At 45.0% G+C, this 18,054-nt stretch overlaps 1 protein-coding gene across 3 annotated transcripts in view; it reads left to right on the forward strand.

The window, feature by feature from the left end:
• Positions 1–18,054, forward strand: part of cdc27 (cell division cycle 27) — a 127,365-nt gene that overhangs the window by 82,372 nt on the left and 26,939 nt on the right. For 2 of the 3 annotated variants that reach the window (XM_085783269.1, XM_085783271.1), the window contains exons 1-2: positions 10,385–10,554; positions 11,956–12,031. In XM_085783269.1, coding sequence (XP_085639395.1) covers positions 10,528–10,554; positions 11,956–12,031 — 103 coding nt within the window. In that variant the 5' untranslated portion in view covers positions 10,385–10,527. Of the gene's footprint in view, positions 1–10,384; positions 10,555–11,955; positions 12,032–18,054 lie in introns of those variants that run through there. The other variant, XM_085783270.1, reaches the window with a different exon arrangement.

Genomic DNA, 18,054 nt, shown 5'->3' on the forward strand with positions numbered 1-18,054 from the left:
AACAACAATGAAAGGCAGTTTAGCAACTTCTCATGGCAATAAAACATTCAGGCATCCAAAGAAAATATAATAAATAAATAATAAAACTGTAGTGGCAATCTAACTACAAAATATAATAAATAAAACTGTAGTGGTAATCTAACTACAAAATATAATAAATAAAACAAAATATAATGAATAAAACTGTAGTGGTAATCTTAGAGCAGTAGTATAAACAAGAAACATGTCCACAACCCTGGACCTCATGACTGGCAACCCAGCAAACTAACCTCTCAACCACAGAGGGAGATAAAACATGCAGAATTTTATACCGTGATAAATCAAACACTGTCCAATGCAGCTGTAGTTTACACAGTTTAAACAGGGAGCAAGTTATCAGAAATCAACAGAGGAAGACTGGGGGAATGATTCACTAACGAAGTGGCCAGGGCTGGATTTGAACCTGCAAACTTCAGTCCATCAGCCCAGTGAGCTAACCACTTCACCATAGTTACATTCAATGAGAAAAGGGTAAAAGAAATCCCTGTATAAGAGGCTCACTGAAGAAAGAAAAGAAGTAAGAAATGCTTGTGCAAAGAGAGAGGCCACTTTAGCATTTCTTATTACAAGTGTAACAAGGACCTGTAAGTACACCAAAATACACTATGTATTTACAATGTAAGTACATGTTATTACATACGGTTACATAGGTAATTACACTGTAATTAATTAGGTAGATACACAGGAACAAGGACCCCTTAAAATAAAGTGTTACCCTTTTTTGTGACTTGTGGCTATTTTTTGATGAAATCAAACAAAGTATAATGCCCATTCCAGCGAATTAAAAAGTTGAGCTCCTGCTACTCTGCTGTGAAAAAAAATTGCATTGGGCTGAATGGCAGAGAGAGAGCACCCAGGCTGCAGAATTAGCAAATAGTGCAAGCCGTGACTGATCACCATACAAATGTTTGACCGAGGTGGGAATCGAACCCACAACCTCATGTTCAATAGAATTCCACTCTGCCTCTAGGCCACAGTGTGCACACAGTTGCAAAGACTGTTGTCTGTTGATGAGCTGCACTCTGTCTCACTCTGAAGTTAACGAGCCCAAAGCTGTACCTGTTGGAAACACTGTCAACAATTTCTGTGAATTTCAGGCTGAGAGCAGCAGTTTCAACATGAAGCAAGTTATCAGAAGTCAACAGAGGATGACTGGGAAAATAATTCACCATAATTGTTGTTGAGGCAAGATTTGAACCAGCAACCTTCAGGTCTCCAGCCCAGCAAGCTAACCACTAGGCTACAGACAGAGACAGTATGTGAGGGGCAAAGAAAACCTTTAATAAGAGGATCACTGGCTTCTGCTTAAAAAAGAAAGTAAGGAAAGTTACTACAGAGAGCACACACATAAGCATGTTGTCATTGATTGTAATGTGATGATGTGCTGCAAACTGTGGCACTAGCAGTATTTGGTATCGATTTCAAAGGAAATATCAGCAAATTTCTGGATAAACTGTTCTGAGATAATAGAGAGAAGAAGTCACAAAGATCATTCATAGTTTTCAGTGACGTGACTCGCGCAGGAGGATAAAACATCTGTTCAACGACACGACTGGACAATGTACAGAGCAGCAGTAAGGGCTGGTAATTTTTACCGTCTATCAACCCACGAAGACTTAGGTCATCTCACTGGTCATGAAACGTTGTCAAACTCTAAGTTTTTGGGCGATTGTGAACCACATACAGCTTTCGTTGCTGTTTTTTTTCTCCCACCGCTGTATCAGTCAGTGAAAGCAGTCCCTGCCTGGAGGATCCCTCGCCTAAAAGCCCAGGTAAACGCGGTAAAAGTACAGCTGTCATTTCGGAGGTGAACATATGGTTATCCCCATATTTACACTTGCTCAAGTCGAAAAAAAAGTCCGCTCGTATCTGAACATCTCTATATTGCTGCTGCCGCCGCCGTAGTGGCAGCAGCAACAACAACATCCTTCTCTACAAACAAATGTTTTTCGTCCTAGTCTCAAAATGTGTCCACAAAAGCAAACGTAATGACTCAACTGTGGAAAGCTTGCCAGGCCTATAGTTACGGTTGCTAACGTAGGATTGGACAATAGCCGTTTGTGGGAGGAGTTGGCGAAGGGTCAATTGAGGGTGATGGAGGGGAGCAGAATTCAACATCACATAACAAGATTGCTCAGCCTGGATTCGAACTAGTGACCTTAGGGTTGGCAAGCAGCCACCTTACCAACTGGACTACAGACAGAGTTGTGGAGAAGAGAGGTTGAGACTTTGATGAATGTGAGATTTTTCAATGATGCTTAAAAAAAGAAGAAAATAGTATAAATGAGCCACAACAAGTAAGTAGAGGACTTTTTTGTGACCTGTGACTATTTTTTGGTGAATTAAAATGAATGAATGTTTTTTTGCCTCTCTCCACTCTGGCACCACTCTAGCTCTGCTCGTTAGATGCAACACACACCCATTATAAAGCTGAAAAAAATCAGAAAAAGTGAAATATTTGAAAAAGTATAAAAAGTATGAAAAATTTGAATACATCCAGAAAGTCCAGAAAAAGCAAGTTATGTCCATGAAGCAAGTTATCAGAAGTCAACAGAGGACGACTGGGAAAATAATTCACTATAATTGTTGTTGAGGCAAGATTTGAACCAGGAATCAAACCCACAACCTCATGATCACTAAACCTTTACTCTGCCGCTTCGCCACAGAGAGCACAGATATGAGCATGTTGCCATTGTAATGTGATGATGTGCTGCAAACGGTGGCAGTAGCAATTAATGCGTCTCTTAACGAACACCTGTAACCAATTGAGGGTGGGGGAGGGGAGCAGAATTCAACATCACATAACAAGAGTGCTCCCCTTGGATTCGAACCAGTGACCTTGGGGTTGGCAAGCGGCCACCTTACCAACTGGACTACAAACAGAGTTGTAGAGAAGAGAGGTTGAGACTTTGATGAATGTGAGATTTTTCAATGATGCTTAAAAAAAAGAAGAAAATAGTATAAATGAGCCACAACAAGTAAGTAGAGGACTTTTTTGTGACCTGTGACTATTTTTTGGTGAATTAAAATGAATTAAAAAGCACTTAACAGCAAGTTACAAAGTATATTTTTTGGGCATTTACGCCTTTATAGATAGTACAGTTGAGACAGACAGGAAACGGGGAGGCAGAGAGAGGGATGACATGCAGCAAATGGCGCCCGACGCGGGACTCGAACCGGGGCCGACCGCAGCGAGGACTGTGCCTCTATACATGGGGCGCCCGCTCTAACCACTACGCCACGCGACGCCCCCAGAAGACAAGTGTGGCTACAAAACTGGAGAAAATCATGTGTCTAGAGTTTAATTTGTGGCCGTGCTGACAGTTTAGCCAGAAAAACTCTAGAATGTTTTTTTGCCTCTCTCCACTCTGGCTGACAATGTCACCACTCTAGCTCTGCTCGTTAGACGCAACACACACCCATTATAAAGCTGGATTTTGTCAAAAAACGTAATGATTTTAAAACTGCCAAATATCAGAAACTGTTGAAGATATCAATAAGCTGAGTCATAGAGGAACACTTGACTGACGACTGAAAGAAGTAAGAAGATTTGAAGAGTTTGAAGACTGTTCCAATGCATTCTCTATGGGGGAAAAAAAAATCAGAAAAAGTTAAATATTTGAAAAAGTATGAAAAATTTGAATACATCCGATAAAGTCCAGAAAAAGCTGCACGTTTTGATATATGAATTGTTGAAATAGCACAAAGTATGAAGGACTAGAAGAAGACCGTAAAAAGGCGGAAGAAAATGGCCGAACAGAAGAACAATAGACCTTTTCAGAGAGTATAAACAACTAGAAAAAGCATTTCCAAGAATGGAAATGGTGTGACTGCTGACAGCAGCTGAATGCTGTTGCAGAATTAGCAAATAGTGCAAGCAGTGATCACCATACAAATGTTTGACCAAGGTCGGAATCGAACCCACAACCTCATGGTCATTAGACTTCCACTCTGCCTCTAGGCCACGGTGCGCACACAGTTGCAGAGACTGTTGTCTGTTAATGATCTGCACACTGTCAACATCAAGAAAGCTTGAGAGTCAAGCTTGAATGACTTAGAATGAAAATTTCTGTGAATTTCAGGCTGAGAGCAGCAGTTTCAACATGAAGCAAGTTATCAGAAGTCAACAGAGGACAACTGGGAAAATAATTCACTATAATTGTTGATGAGGCAAGATTTGGACCAGTAATCGAACCCACAACCTCATGATCACTAAACCTTTACTCTGCCAATTCGCCACAGAGAGCAGAGACATAAGCATGTTGCCATTGTAATGTGATGATGTGCAGAGAGCTCCCTGGCTGCATTTAAAAAATATTTTAAATTATTATCTAAGTCTCTTTGCATTTTTGACCAGAATTTTAGCCAGAAGACAAGTGTGGCTACAAAACTGGAGAAAATAATTTGTCTAGAGTTTAATTTGCAGAAAAAGTTAAATATTTTAAAAAGTATAAATAGTTAAAAAGAGAAAAGTAATGCAGATAAAGTTCAAAAAAAGCTGCACGTTTTGATATATGAATTGTTGAAATAGCACAACACCTAACACACTAACCATATGGCCACAGAGAACCTGAGTTACAATGAGCTTTATACTATGAGGAATCAAAGACTGTCCAATGACAGCTGAATAATTGGAATCAAAAGTCAAGCAATGATGTGAAATGACTGAGGCAGGAATCGAACCCATGACCATATGTTCACTAAGCCTTTACTCTGCCACTCGGCTACAGAGAGCACACTGCTTTCAAAACTGTTGTCATTCATTGTAATGTGATGATGTGCTGCAAACTGGTATGAGTAATCAAGGAGATAACAAACACCTGTAACCAATTGAAGGCGGGGGAGGAGAGCAGAATTCAACATAACATAACAGGAGTTCTTCCCCTGGATTCGAACCAGTGACCTTAGGGTTGACAAGCGGCCACCATAACCCCTACACTACAGTGGAGTTGTGGAGAAGAGAGGTTGAGACTTTGATGAATGTGAGATTTTTCAATGATGCTTAAAATAAAAAGAAATGAGTATAAATTAGCCACACCAAGTAAGGAGAGGACTTTTTTGTGACCTGTGACTATTTTTTGGTGAATTAAAATGAATTAAAAAGCACTTAACAGCAAGTTACAAAGTTGAGCTCCTTCTCCTGCTGCTATGAAAAAAATGCATTGGGCTGAATGAGAGCAGAGAGCTCCCTGGCTGCATTTAAAAAATATTTTAAATTATTATCTAAGTCTCTTTGCATTATTGACCAGAATTTTAGCCAGAAGACAAGTGTGGCTACAAAACTGGAGAAAATAATTTGTCTGGAGTTTAATTTGTGGCCGTGCTGACAGTTTAGCCAGAAAAACTCTAGAATGTTTTTTTGCATCTCCCCACTCTAGCACCACTCTAGCTCTGCTCGTTAGACGCAATACACACACATTATAAAGCTGAAAAAAATCAGAAAAAGTTAAATATTTGAAAAAGTATAAATAGTTAAAAAGAGAAAAGTAATGCCGATAAAGTTCAAAAAAAAGCTGCACGTTTTGATATATGAATTGTTGAAATAGCACAAAGTATGAAGGACTAGAAGAAGACCGTAAAAAGGCGGAAGAAAATGGCCAAACAGAAGAACAATAGTGTGACTGCTTCAGCAGTCACACTAACTAGAAAAAGCATTTCCAAGAATGGAAATGGTGTGACTGCTGAAAGCAGCTGAACGCTGTTGCAGAATTAGCAAATAGTGCAAGCAGTGATCACCATACAAATATTTGACCAAGGTCAGAATCGAACCCACAACCTCATGGTCAGGAGACTTCCACTCTGCCTCTAGGCCACAGTGCACACACAGTTGCAGAGACTGTTGTCTGTTAATGATCTGCACTCTGTCTCACTCTGAAGTTAACGAGCCCAAAGCTGCACCTGTTGGAAACACTGTCAACATCAAGAAAGCTTGAGAGTCAAGCTTGAATGACTTAGAATGAAAATTTCTGTGAATTTCAGGCTGAGAGCAGCAGTTTCAACATGAAGCAAGTTATCAGAAGTCAACAGAGGACGACTGGGAAAATAATTCACTATAATTGTTGTTGAGGCAAGATTTGAACCAGCAACCTTCAGGTCTTCAAACCAGCAAGCTAACCACTAGGCTACAGACAGAGACAGTATGTGAGGGGCAAAGAAAACCTTTGATAAGAGGATCACTGGCTTCTGCTTAAAAAAAAAAGTAAGGAAAGTGCAGAAATTAGCCACAACAAGTAAGTAGAGGACTCTTTTGTGAAAATAGTGCAAGCAGTGATGACCATACAAATGGTTGACCTAGGTAGGAATCGAACCCACAATCTCATGGTCAGAAGACTTTGACTTTGCCTCTAGGCCACAGTGTACACACTGTTGCAAAGACTGTTGTCTGTTGATGAGCTGCACTCTGTCTCACTCTGAAGAGACAGTGTGTGAGGGGCAAAGAAAACCTTTAATAAGAGGATCACTGGCTTCTGCTTAAAAAAAAAGGTAAGGAAAGTGCAGAAATTAGCCACACCAAGAAAGAAGAGGACTTTTTTGTGACCTGTGACTATTTTTTGGTGAATTAAAATGATTTAAAAAGCACTTAACAGCAAGTTACAAAGTTGAGCTCCTTCTCCTGCTGCTGTGAAAAAAATGCATTGGGCTGAATGAGAGCAGAGAGCTCCCTGGCTGCATTTAAAACATATTTTAAATTATTATCTAAGTCTCTTTGCATTTTTGACCAGAATTTTAGCCAGAAGACAAGTGTGGCTACAAAACTGGAGAAAATAATTTGTCTAGAGTTTAATTTGCAGAAAAAGTTAAATATTTTAAAAAGTATAAATAGTTAAAAAGAGAAAAGTAATGCCGATAAAGTTAAAAAAAAAAGCTGCACGTTTTGATATATGAATTGTTGAAATAGCACAAAGTATGAAGGACTAGAAGAAGACCGTAAAAAGGCGGAAGAAAATGGCCGAACAGAAGAACAATAGTGTGAAGTCACACTAAATACAGGTGTTACCAAGGATACTAATTAAGGCTCCATTCCATTTAGTGTACCAGAGCGTTTTCTAATGAGCCACACCTGTCTTTGTTTATACTCTCTGAAAAGGTCTATAGTGTGAATGCTTTCAGCATTCACGCTAACTAGAAAAAGCATTTCCAAAAATGGAAATGGTGTGAATGCTGAAAGCCATTGCTGAACTATGCTGAATTAGCAGAATAAATTGACAAAGACATGTGGAATGGCATACAAGAAACATGTCCAAGGAAGGAATTGAACCCACAACCTTCAGTACATCAGCCCACTGACCTAACCACTTCACCATAGTTACATTCGATGAGAGAAGAGTAAAAGAAATCCCTGCATAAGAGGCTCACTGACTTCTGAAGAGAGGTTGAGACTTTGATGAATGTGAGATTTTTCAATGATGCTTAAAAAAAGAAAGAAAAGAGTATAAATGAGCCATTAGAAGTTTGTCTACAGATCAGAATTTGAATGAAGTCTCTATTCACAGTCTCTCCAATGAGGAGAGAGAACGGCATAAAGGGGCGGTCCTCTCTGTATGTGCAGCCAAGGGATGCGCGTGAATGTGGTGACGTAGGGACGAGGGCGGGGGCTGCTAACTCCATCTGCTGACAGGAAGTTAGACGAAACCACCGGATCGCTTACTGATAGCTTTAATTGTTTTTTTTTAATGAAAAACTACCCGTTATTACTCAACCGCTCCACTTCAGACTGATAGTACTCGACCTCAGGATGACATCCAGAAAATATCAAGTCAATCTGATGTGGAATTTCAGAATAAAAGCCCTCTGAACTTTTCAATTTGTCTGTAGCCTACTCTAATACGACCTTTAAAATACTCTGTTATAAACTGTTTTCTTGTGTGTAACAACATCTCTGTCCCGTCTGTCCGTCCTGGGTGAGGGATCCCTCCTCTGTTGCTCACCCTGAGCTTTCTCCTGGTTTTCCCTGTTAAAAGGGTTTTCCATGGAGTTTTTCCTCAGTGGATGTGAGGGTCTAAGGACAGAGGATGTTGTTATGATGGGATGTAAAGCCCTTTGAGACAGACTGCTGGTAAAAACGGGCTATACTAATAAAATTGCCTTCACATATTTGGTAAATTGTAAATTGTGTGTACTTTGTTATTGTTGTTGTTTGAAAGGCTGCTTGTGTGATGATGTTTTTATATTTGTATGTGCTTTTGTGTTAGATTCATGTTATTTGTTCCTGGTCCGGTACTGCGTACCACTAAAAGATTCAGAGGTGGTACGCAGTACCAGGAAGATCATGAGAGAGATTAAAAAAATAAAATAAAATAAAAAGTAAAACATTTTATAAATCTAATTTCACATGAATTCCCTGTGGTTTGAAATGATTTCTGTGAAATTGTCTCGGTAATCATTATAACACATAGTGTTACGAGATCCCGACCCGATCAAAGACAGAGACATGATCTAGTTTCTGTGCCCTGGGACGTAACACCACCTGCAGCAGCTGCAGTGTGCAGCTGTGCACCGCGGAACGCGCGCCGCTCGCTCGCTCACTGCTGCTGCTGAAGACTGAACCTTTTTTTCCGGTACCATGAAACTTTGCCCTCAGCGCGTCGTGGCGAGTCCTGTCGGGACCGACGCGGACGTTACGCGCGGGCCAGAGCACGCGCTGGGTCTCGGTGCGGCTACAGTCGAGCTCGCGGTCTGTTTATGTGAACGTGGCTCCAGCTGCTCGGTGTGCGCCACAGTGGTGGTGTGTTTAGACCATAATACATCCATGATGGTTTGAAGCAGAGAAAAAACAAACGTGTGTCAAAACAAAACGGAGCTGAAAAATGAAACAATAAGTCAGTTTTTGCACCAGTCTGTGGAAACAGCCTAAAGTGAATGAATGACAGCAACAGTTGTATCATTGAACTACTGGAAGATAAAAGTAATGACTACATGACTTTCCGTTTGTGTTGGGGCATATTTACCATTTTAACTCTGTTTTTACTTAATTGTTAAACCACAGTAGGCTAGAGCTTAAATACAAGTTTGATGAGAAACATTTATTTATTAAAGCAGATATCACTGGCACGGCCGTTTCGGCTAATGCTGTGTTCAAGGCAGGCTTTTGAAACCGTAAGTTACAGCTTCAAGTCACAACTACGACTTGGTAGTGTTCCAGGTAACCCGTAGCTCGTGTTTTTACCGTCCTGTTGTCTGTGAAAGTTCCCTATAACGGCAACTCGTTACTTCCGACCCGTGAACTCGTACCAGATCGAACTGGTATGACTTCACAGGAAGGAAAAACACAAAGTACGAGTTTCCTTGAACGCACCATGAGTTAGCAGCCCCCGCCCTTGTCAGGCATCAATTGGTCCTCGTGCTACGTCACCACATTCACGCGCATCCCTTGGCTGCACACACAGCCCTTCATGCCGTTCTCTCCCCTCATTGGATAACACTTGTATCCCACAAGGAAAATTTTCTCCTCGGGTTACAGCAGAGCAGAGTGACGGAGAGACTCTTGTTTAGGCTGAAATACTTCATGTAAGTGATTGCTGACGGAAAATAGGACTATTTAGGACTTATATTAACAAAAACATTCCACTGATATCTGCTTTGAATGAAGTAGCCAATTTAGAAGCACATGTTTTTTTTCTTCTAATTAAATCGTGGTATTGTATAAGTATCGAGAATCGTGGAAATGTACTAGTATTTATTGGTATCGATATATAAGAAAGCTCCAGCCTCGATGGCGAGACCGCAGGCTGTTTGCAGGCTAGGATATGTTCTTTTTTATTTATTATGGGGACCAATAGGCTACCTGACATTGTCCTGGGCCAGTGGTTAGAATGGTGGGGCCAGCGATCTTCAAAATTTCCTTTATTGTCTACCCCTGACCCAGTCTTCGAAACGTGTACCACACTTTTAACGTTTGTTGCAAAATGTCCCAATTAAAATCAGTAATAATAATAATGCAGAGAAAAATAACTTTTGGTAATAGTACCGGCAAGAATTTAAAACTACTTTCACCCCTGCTGCCCCGGGACTACAGATGAAATTTAGCTGATAGCTAATTCTGGTACGGCTGAGAGCCATGCACTGTCCCTGTTAAATAAACAATTAAATAAATAAATAAATTAAACTGAATCTATTCGTGTTTGGCCATTAAATGTTTTCTAAATCGTCATCAATACATTGTCAATATTTCCTCTGTACTCTGTTTTATTTATGTAATATCATGTCTGACCACTTGGGGGCGACAGACCGCGCTTCCTGCTCACATCAGCCTCACCAGCAGAGGGCGCCGCCGCTCGGCTCTTTCCGTCCACAGTCGTCACTCTCCGCCTCGGAGATGTTCGGCTGAGCTCGGCGGAACTCGGCTGTTAACGGTCGGTGTGTTCAAATCTTCGGCTGCAGCTCCTCCAGGGTTCAAGAGAAGCCGCAGCCGAGAGAAAACAAACAACCAGGAGGACCAGAGAACCGACAGACGGACAGACAGAAGGAGTCTCGGAGTCTCGGGCCGGGATGACGGTGCTGCAGGAACCCGTCCAGGTAAGAACCGTCCGAAGCCCCGAGAGGCAGCCGCGGAGAGGCCGGGTAGAGAGCAGCGGAGAGGCCGGCTGGAGCAGCGGAGAGCCGGGGACTGGCTGCTCTGAGCCGGCCTCTCCGCTGCTCTCTACCCGGCCTCAACGCTGCTGACAGCGGGCTTCAGAGCTGCCCCAGCCCGCGGTGGGAGCTCCGAGGCCCGGCTGGAGCAGCTAGTCCTCGGCTCTCCGCTGCTCTCTACCCGGCACCGACACCCAGGTCCGGTCCGGTCCCAGGCCGCTGCGATCCGGACTCGAACCTGATGCTAATTCATGAGCTAACGTCAGTAGACTGCGGTTGAAACATGTTCAACTGAGAGAAACAACACGCAGCCTGGAGGGCTAGACCTGGTCTGGACCTGGTCTGGGACTGGACCGGGTCTGGACCTGGTCTGGACCTGGTCTGGGTCTGGACCTGGTCTGGACCTGGTCTGGGTCTGGACCTGAACATGGACGTTACAGTTACTAACGTTACTAATGTTACAGTTACAACGTCTGTTGGTCTCATTGTGCTGCAGTCTGGACCGGGTCTGGACCGGGTCTGAGTCTGGACCGGGTCTGGACCGGGTCTGGACCGGGTCTGGACCGGGTCTGACTGTGGGTCAGAGTTCAGATAACACCAGTAGTTGACTCGGTTCACCAGCTGATCAGTGATCGATCACTCAGTTACCGCTGTTAGCAGCGTTAGCCGCGTTAGCACCGCTGCTAGCACCGCTGTTAGCACCGCTGTTAGCACCGCTGCTAACAGGGTAACGTTAGCTCTGTGTCATAGTCGGTATAAATATCTGTGGCTCCGTGTGAAGCTGAATTCTTTTAACGCTAATAACTATGTTAACACTGCTAGCCGTTAGCCGGTTACAACCACAGACTTTCCCTCCGGAGCTACAACTAACGTCAGCTGTTAGCCGGTTAGCTAGCCGTTAGCCGGTTAGCTCATAGACATATATGTGTATGGGTTAGCTAGCCGTTAGCCGTTAGCTCATAGACATATATGTCTATGGGTTAGCTGATCATAGACATATATGTGTATGGGTTAGCTAGCCGTTAGCCGTTAGCTCATAGACATGTCTATGGGTTAGCTAGCCGTTAGCCAGCTAGCTCATAGACATATATGTGTATGGGTTAGCTAGCCGTTAGCCAGCTAGCTCATAGACATATATGTGTATGGGTTAGCTAGCCGTTAGCCAGCTAGCTCATAGACATATATGTGTATGGGTTAGCTAGCCGTTAGCCAGCTAGCTCATAGACATATATGACACATGTCAAATTACTTAGTATTCGACCCCATAACCTCCTGTTGGAACTAACCAGCTGTGATGTCACTGTGATGTCACTCTGACCCTGTGATGTCACTGTGATGTCACTGCAGGCTGCAGTGTGGCAGGCTCTGAACCACTACGCCTTCCTGGACGCTGTGTTCCTGGCTGAGAGACTCTACGCTGAAGGTACCTGTCTGTCTGTCTGTTCACCTGTCTGTCTGTCTGTCTGTCTGTCTCTCTACCTGTCTGTCTGTCTCTCTACCTGTCTGTCTGTCTGTCTGTCTCTCTACCTGTCTGTCTGTCTCTCTACCTGTCTGTCTGTCTGTCTGTCTGTCTGTCTGTCTGTCTGTCTGTCTGTCTGTTCACCTGTCTGTCTGTCTGTCTGTCTGTCTGTCTGTCTGTCTGTTCACCTGTCTGTCTGTCTGTCTGTCTGTCTGTCTGTTCACCTGTCTACCTGTCTGTCTGTCTGTCTCTCTACCTGTCTGTCTGTGTCTGTCTGTCTGTCTGTCTGTCTGTCTGACTGTCTGTACAGGGTTTCCCCCAGTGTATTATAAGCCTGGCGGCCCGCCAGGCCTTACTTGCCCCCCCGCCAGGCTAAGCATCGTTTATTAATTTTTTAAAATCAGTTTTTATACTCCATAAACACGTTGTCAGGTGTCTTTTTCATCACCTGACAACGTCACAACTTCGTCGCGCATAACGGGACACGTCACGGACATCCTGCTCATCAGACAATAGACAGCATCAGACCGCTGCTTCACCAGCTGACCGAGAGGAACGCACCGAGTCCACGTTAACGTGAGCCGAGCCGCGGCTCCAAGAGGCAGTCAGCTGCTGCAGCTGGTAGCTGGTAGCTGTTAGCTGTTAGCTGGTAGCTGGTAGCTGTTAGCTGTTAGCTGGTAGCTGGTAGCTGTTAGCTGCTAGCTGTTAGCTGCTAGCTGTTAGCTGTTAGCTGTTAACTGTTAGCTGGTAGCTGGTAGCTGGTAGCTGTTAGCTGCTAGCTGTTAGCTGGTAGCTGTTAGCTGGTAGCTGGTAGCTGGTAGCTGCTAGCTGTTAGCTGGTAGCTGCTAGCTGTTAGCTGTTAGCTGGTAGCTGGTAGCTGTTAGCTGGTAGCTGTTAGCTGGTAGCTGGTAGCTGTTAGCTGGTAGCTGTTAGCTGGTAGCTGCTAGCTGTTAGCTGTTAGCTGGTAGCTGGTAGCTGGTAGCTGTTAGCTGTTAGCTGTTAGCTGGTAGCTGGTAGCTGTTAGCTGCTAGCTGCTAGCTGCTAGCTGGTAGCTGTTAGCTGGTAGCTGTTAGCTGGTAGCTGGTAGCTGTTAGCTGTTAGCTGGTAGCTGGTAGCTGGTAGCTGGTAGCTGGTAGCTGTTAGCTGTTAGCTGGTAGCTGTTAGCTGGTAGCTGGTAGCTGGTAGCTGTTAGCACGTCGCCCCCTGCAGCATCAGATCTCCGGACTCCTGTGAGCCGCGGGGCTTTCACCTGATGTGAAAATGATCCATTGTTTCATTTTTCAGCTCGTAAAGTTCGCGATCACACACGTTTGTTTTCTCTGGTCCAAACAGTAAATCCGCGAGTGTCACGTTTCCATGACAACTGACTGGAAAAAGAGCGTGGTCATTACGTGACTCCAAATCTTTTACAGTCTATGCTCCAGATGTAAAAAATCTCGGAGAATAAAATCAAATCAAATCAGAGAAATAAAGCTAAAGGAGACACCAGGCAGTTGTTCTTTTTAGTTTTTAATGCAAACAGTTGATGCTATTTATTTAAATATTATTTTATAATTATAATTATTATTATTTATTTATTTTTGTGGTTATTGAACAGCATTTCAAGAGTGCCTTTCTGTAAGACTCTGCTATAGCTGGTGTTTAATATGTTACATAAATGCCTTATAATAACAGATGTTTATGATAATATTTTCAAATTTCCAGTCACCTTTTAACATGGATCATGAGGCCTTATGGAATCACACCTTATAAATGCTACTGCTCCATTAATGAATCTGTTCCCTACAGGGCCCTGCCATCAGTCAATGGTCAGGCTCAGGCCCCTGTCACAGAAAAACACGCTTGGGCACCGGTGGCTCGGCGATGGGCCGCCGGTGTCACCGGTGTCACCCTACCACCGGGCTTAACCAGTTTACTGGGGGAAACCCTGCTGTGTCTGTCTGTCTGTCTGTCTGTCTGTCTGTCTGTCTGTCTGTCTGTCTGTCTGTCTGTCTGTCTGTCTACCTGTCTGTCTGTCTGTCTGTCTGTCTACCTATTGGCTACCTGTCTAACCTACCTGTCTGTCTAACCTACCTGTCTGTCTCTCTACCTGTCTGTCTCTCAGTGAGGTCGGAGGAAGCTCTCTACCTATTGGCTACCTGTCTAACCTACCTGTCTAACCTACCTGTCTGTCTCTCTACCTGTCTGTCTCTCAGTGAGGTCGGAGGAAGCTCTCTACCTATTGGCTACCTGTCTAACCTACCTGTCTAACCTACCTGTCTGTCTCTCTACCTGTCTGTCTCTCAGTGAGGTCGGAGGAAGCTCTCTACCTATTGGCTACCTGTCTAACCTACCTGTCTGTCTCTCTACCTGTCTGTCTCTCAGTGAGGTCGGAGGAAGCTCTCTACCTATTGGCTACCTGTCTAACCTACCTGTCTGTCTCTCTACCTGTCTGTCTCTCAGTGAGGTCGGAGGAAGCTCTCTACCTATTGGCTACCTGTCTAACCTACCTGTCTGTCTCTCTACCTGTCTGTCTCTCAGTGAGGTCGGAGGAAGCTCTCTACCTATTGGCTACCTGTCTAACCTACCTGTCTGTCTCTCTACCTGTCTGTCTCTCAGTGAGGTCGGAGGAAGCTCTCTACCTATTGGCTACCTGTCTAACCTACCTGTCTGTCTCTCTACCTGTCTGTCTCTCAGTGAGGTCGGAGGAAGCTCTCTACCTATTGGCTACCTGTTTAACCTACCTGTCTAACCTACCTGTCTGTCTCTCTACCTGTCTGTCTCTCAGTGAGGTCGGAGGAAGCTCTCTACCTATTGGCTACCTGTCTAACCTACCTGTCTGTCTCTCTACCTGTCTGTCTCTCAGTGAGGTCGGAGGAAGCTCTCTACCTATTGGCTACCTGTCTAACCTACCTGTCTGTCTCTACCTGTCTGTCTCTACCTGTCTGTCCCTCAGTGAGGTCGGAGGAAGCTCTCTACCTATTGGCTACCTGTCTAACCTACCTGTCTGTCTCTCTACCTGTCTGTCTCTCAGTGAGGTCGGAGGAAGCTCTCTACCTATTGGCTACCTGTCTAACCTACCTGTCTGTCTCTCTACCTGTCTGTCTCTCAGTGAGGTCGGAGGAAGCTCTCTACCTATTGGCTACCTGTCTAACCTACCTGTCTGTCTCTCTGCCTGTCTGTCTCTCAGTGAGGTCGGAGGAAGCTCTCTACCTATTGGCTACCTGTCTAACCTACCTGTCTGTCTCTCTACCTGTCTGTCTCTCAGTGAGGTCGGAGGAAGCTCTCTACCTATTGGCTACCTGTCTAACCTACCTGTCTGTCTCTCTACCTGTCTGTCTCTCAGTGAGGTCGGAGGAAGCTCTCTACCTATTGGCTACCTGTCTAACCTACCTGTCTGTCTCTCTACCTGTCTGTCTCTCAGTGAGGTCGGAGGAAGCTCTCTACCTATTGGCTACCTGTCTAACCTACCTGTCTGTCTCTCAGTGAGGTCGGAGGAAGCTCTCTACCTATTGGCTACCTGTCTAACCTACCTGTCTGTCTCTCTACCTGTCTGTCTCTCAGTGAGGTCGGAGGAAGCTCTCTACCTATTGGCTACCTGTCTAACCTACCTGTCTGTCTCTCTACCTGTCTGTCTCTCAGTGAGGTCGGAGGAAGCTCTCTACCTATTGGCTACCTGTCTAACCTACCTGTCTGTCTCTCTACCTGTCTGTCTCTCAGTGAGGTCGGAGGAAGCTCTCTACCTATTGGCTACCTGTCTAACCTACCTGTCTGTCTCTCTACCTGTCTGTCTCTCTACCTGTCTGTCTCTCAGTGAGGTCGGAGGAAGCTCTCTACCTATTGGCTACCTGTCTAACCTACCTGTCTAACCTACCTGTCTGTCTCTCTACCTGTCTGTCTCTCAGTGAGGTCGGAGGAAGCTCTCTACCTATTGGCTACCTGTCTAACCTACCTGTCTAACCTACCTGTCTGTCTCTCTACCTGTCTGTCTCTCAGTGAGGTCGGAGGAAGCTCTCTACCTATTGGCTACCTGTCTAACCTACCTGTCTAACCTACCTGTCTGTCTCTCTACCTGTCTGTCTCTCAGTGAGGTCGGAGGAAGCTCTCTACCTATTGGCTACCTGTCTAACCTACCTGTCTGTCTCTCTACCTGTCTGTCTCTCAGTGAGGTCGGAGGAAGCTCTCTACCTATTGGCTACCTGTCTAACCTACCTGTCTGTCTCTCTACCTGTCTGTCTCTCAGTGAGGTCGGAGGAAGCTCTCTACCTATTGGCTACCTGTCTAACCTACCTGTCTGTCTCTCTACCTGTCTGTCTCTCAGTGAGGTCGGAGGAAGCTCTCTACCTATTGGCTACCTGTCTAACCTACCTGTCTGTCTCTCAGTGAGGTCGGAGGAAGCTCTCTACCTATTGGCTACCTGTCTAACCTACCTGTCTGTCTCTCTACCTGTCTGTCTCTCAGTGAGGTCGGAGGAAGCTCTCTACCTATTGGCTACCTGTCTAACCTACCTGTCTGTCTCTCTACCTGTCTGTCTCTCAGTGAGGTCGGAGGAAGCTCTCTACCTATTGGCTACCTGTCTAACCTACCTGTCTGTCTCTCTACCTGTCTGTCTCTCAGTGAGGTCGGAGGAAGCTCTCTACCTATTGGCTACCTGTCTAACCTACCTGTCTGTCTCTCTACCTGTCTGTCTCTCAGTGAGGTCGGAGGAAGCTCTCTACCTATTGGCTACCTGTCTAACCTACCTGTCTGTCTCTCTACCTGTCTGTCTCTCAGTGAGGTCGGAGGAAGCTCTCTACCTATTGGCTACCTGTCTAACCTACCTGTCTGTCTCTCTACCTGTCTGTCTCTCAGTGAGGTCGGAGGAAGCTCTCTACCTATTGGCTACCTGTCTAACCTACCTGTCTGTCTCTCTACCTGTCTGTCTCTAACCTGTCTGTCTCTCTACCTGTCTGTCTCTCAGTGAGGTCGGAGGAAGCTCTCTACCTATTGGCTACCTGTCTAACCTACCTGTCTAACCTACCTGTCTGTCTCTCTACCTGTCTGTCTCTCAGTGAGGTCGGAGGAAGCTCTCTACCTATTGGCTACCTGTCTAACCTACCTGTCTAACCTACCTGTCTGTCTCTCTACCTGTCTGTCTCTCAGTGAGGTCGGAGGAAGCTCTCTACCTATTGGCTACCTGTCTAACCTACCTGTCTGTCTCTCTACCTGTCTGTCTCTCAGTGAGGTCGGAGGAAGCTCTCTACCTATTGGCTACCTGTCTAACCTACCTGTCTGTCTCTCTACCTGTCTGTCTCTCAGTGAGGTCGGAGGAAGCTCTCTACCTATTGGCTACCTGTCTAACCTACCTGTCTGTCTCTCTACCTGTCTGTCTGTCTCTCTACCTGTCTGTCTCTCAGTGAGGTCGGAGGAAGCTCTCTACCTATTGGCTACCTGTCTAACCTACCTGTCTGTCTCTCTACCTGTCTGTCTCTCAGTGAGGTCGGAGGAAGCTCTCTACCTATTGGCTACCTGTCTAACCTACCTGTCTGTCTCTCTACCTGTCTGTCTCTCAGTGAGGTCGGAGGAAGCTCTCTACCTATTGGCTACCTGTCTAACCTACCTGTCTGTCTCTCTACCTGTCTGTCTCTCAGTGAGGTCGGAGGAAGCTCTCTACCTATTGGCTACCTGTCTAACCTACCTGTCTGTCTCTCTACCTGTCTGTCTCTCAGTGAGGTCGGAGGAAGCTCTCTACCTATTGGCTACCTGTCTAACCTACCTGTCTGTCTCTCTACCTGTCTGTCTCTCAGTGAGGTCGGAGGAAGCTCTCTACCTATTGGCTACCTGTCTAACCTACCTGTCTGTCTCTCTACCTGTCTGTCTCTCAGTGGGGTCGGAGGAAGCTCTCTACCTATTGGCTACCTGTCTAACCTACCTGTCTGTCTCTCTACCTGTCTGTCTCTCAGTGAGGTCGGAGGAAGCTCTCTACCTATTGGCTACCTGTCTAACCTACCTGTCTGTCTCTCTACCTG

This window comes from Trachurus japonicus, chromosome 8, assembly GCF_045865225.1.
Source record: "Trachurus japonicus isolate A0001 chromosome 8, Traja_1.0".
NCBI classification, from domain to species: domain Eukaryota; kingdom Metazoa; phylum Chordata; class Actinopteri; order Carangiformes; family Carangidae; genus Trachurus; species Trachurus japonicus.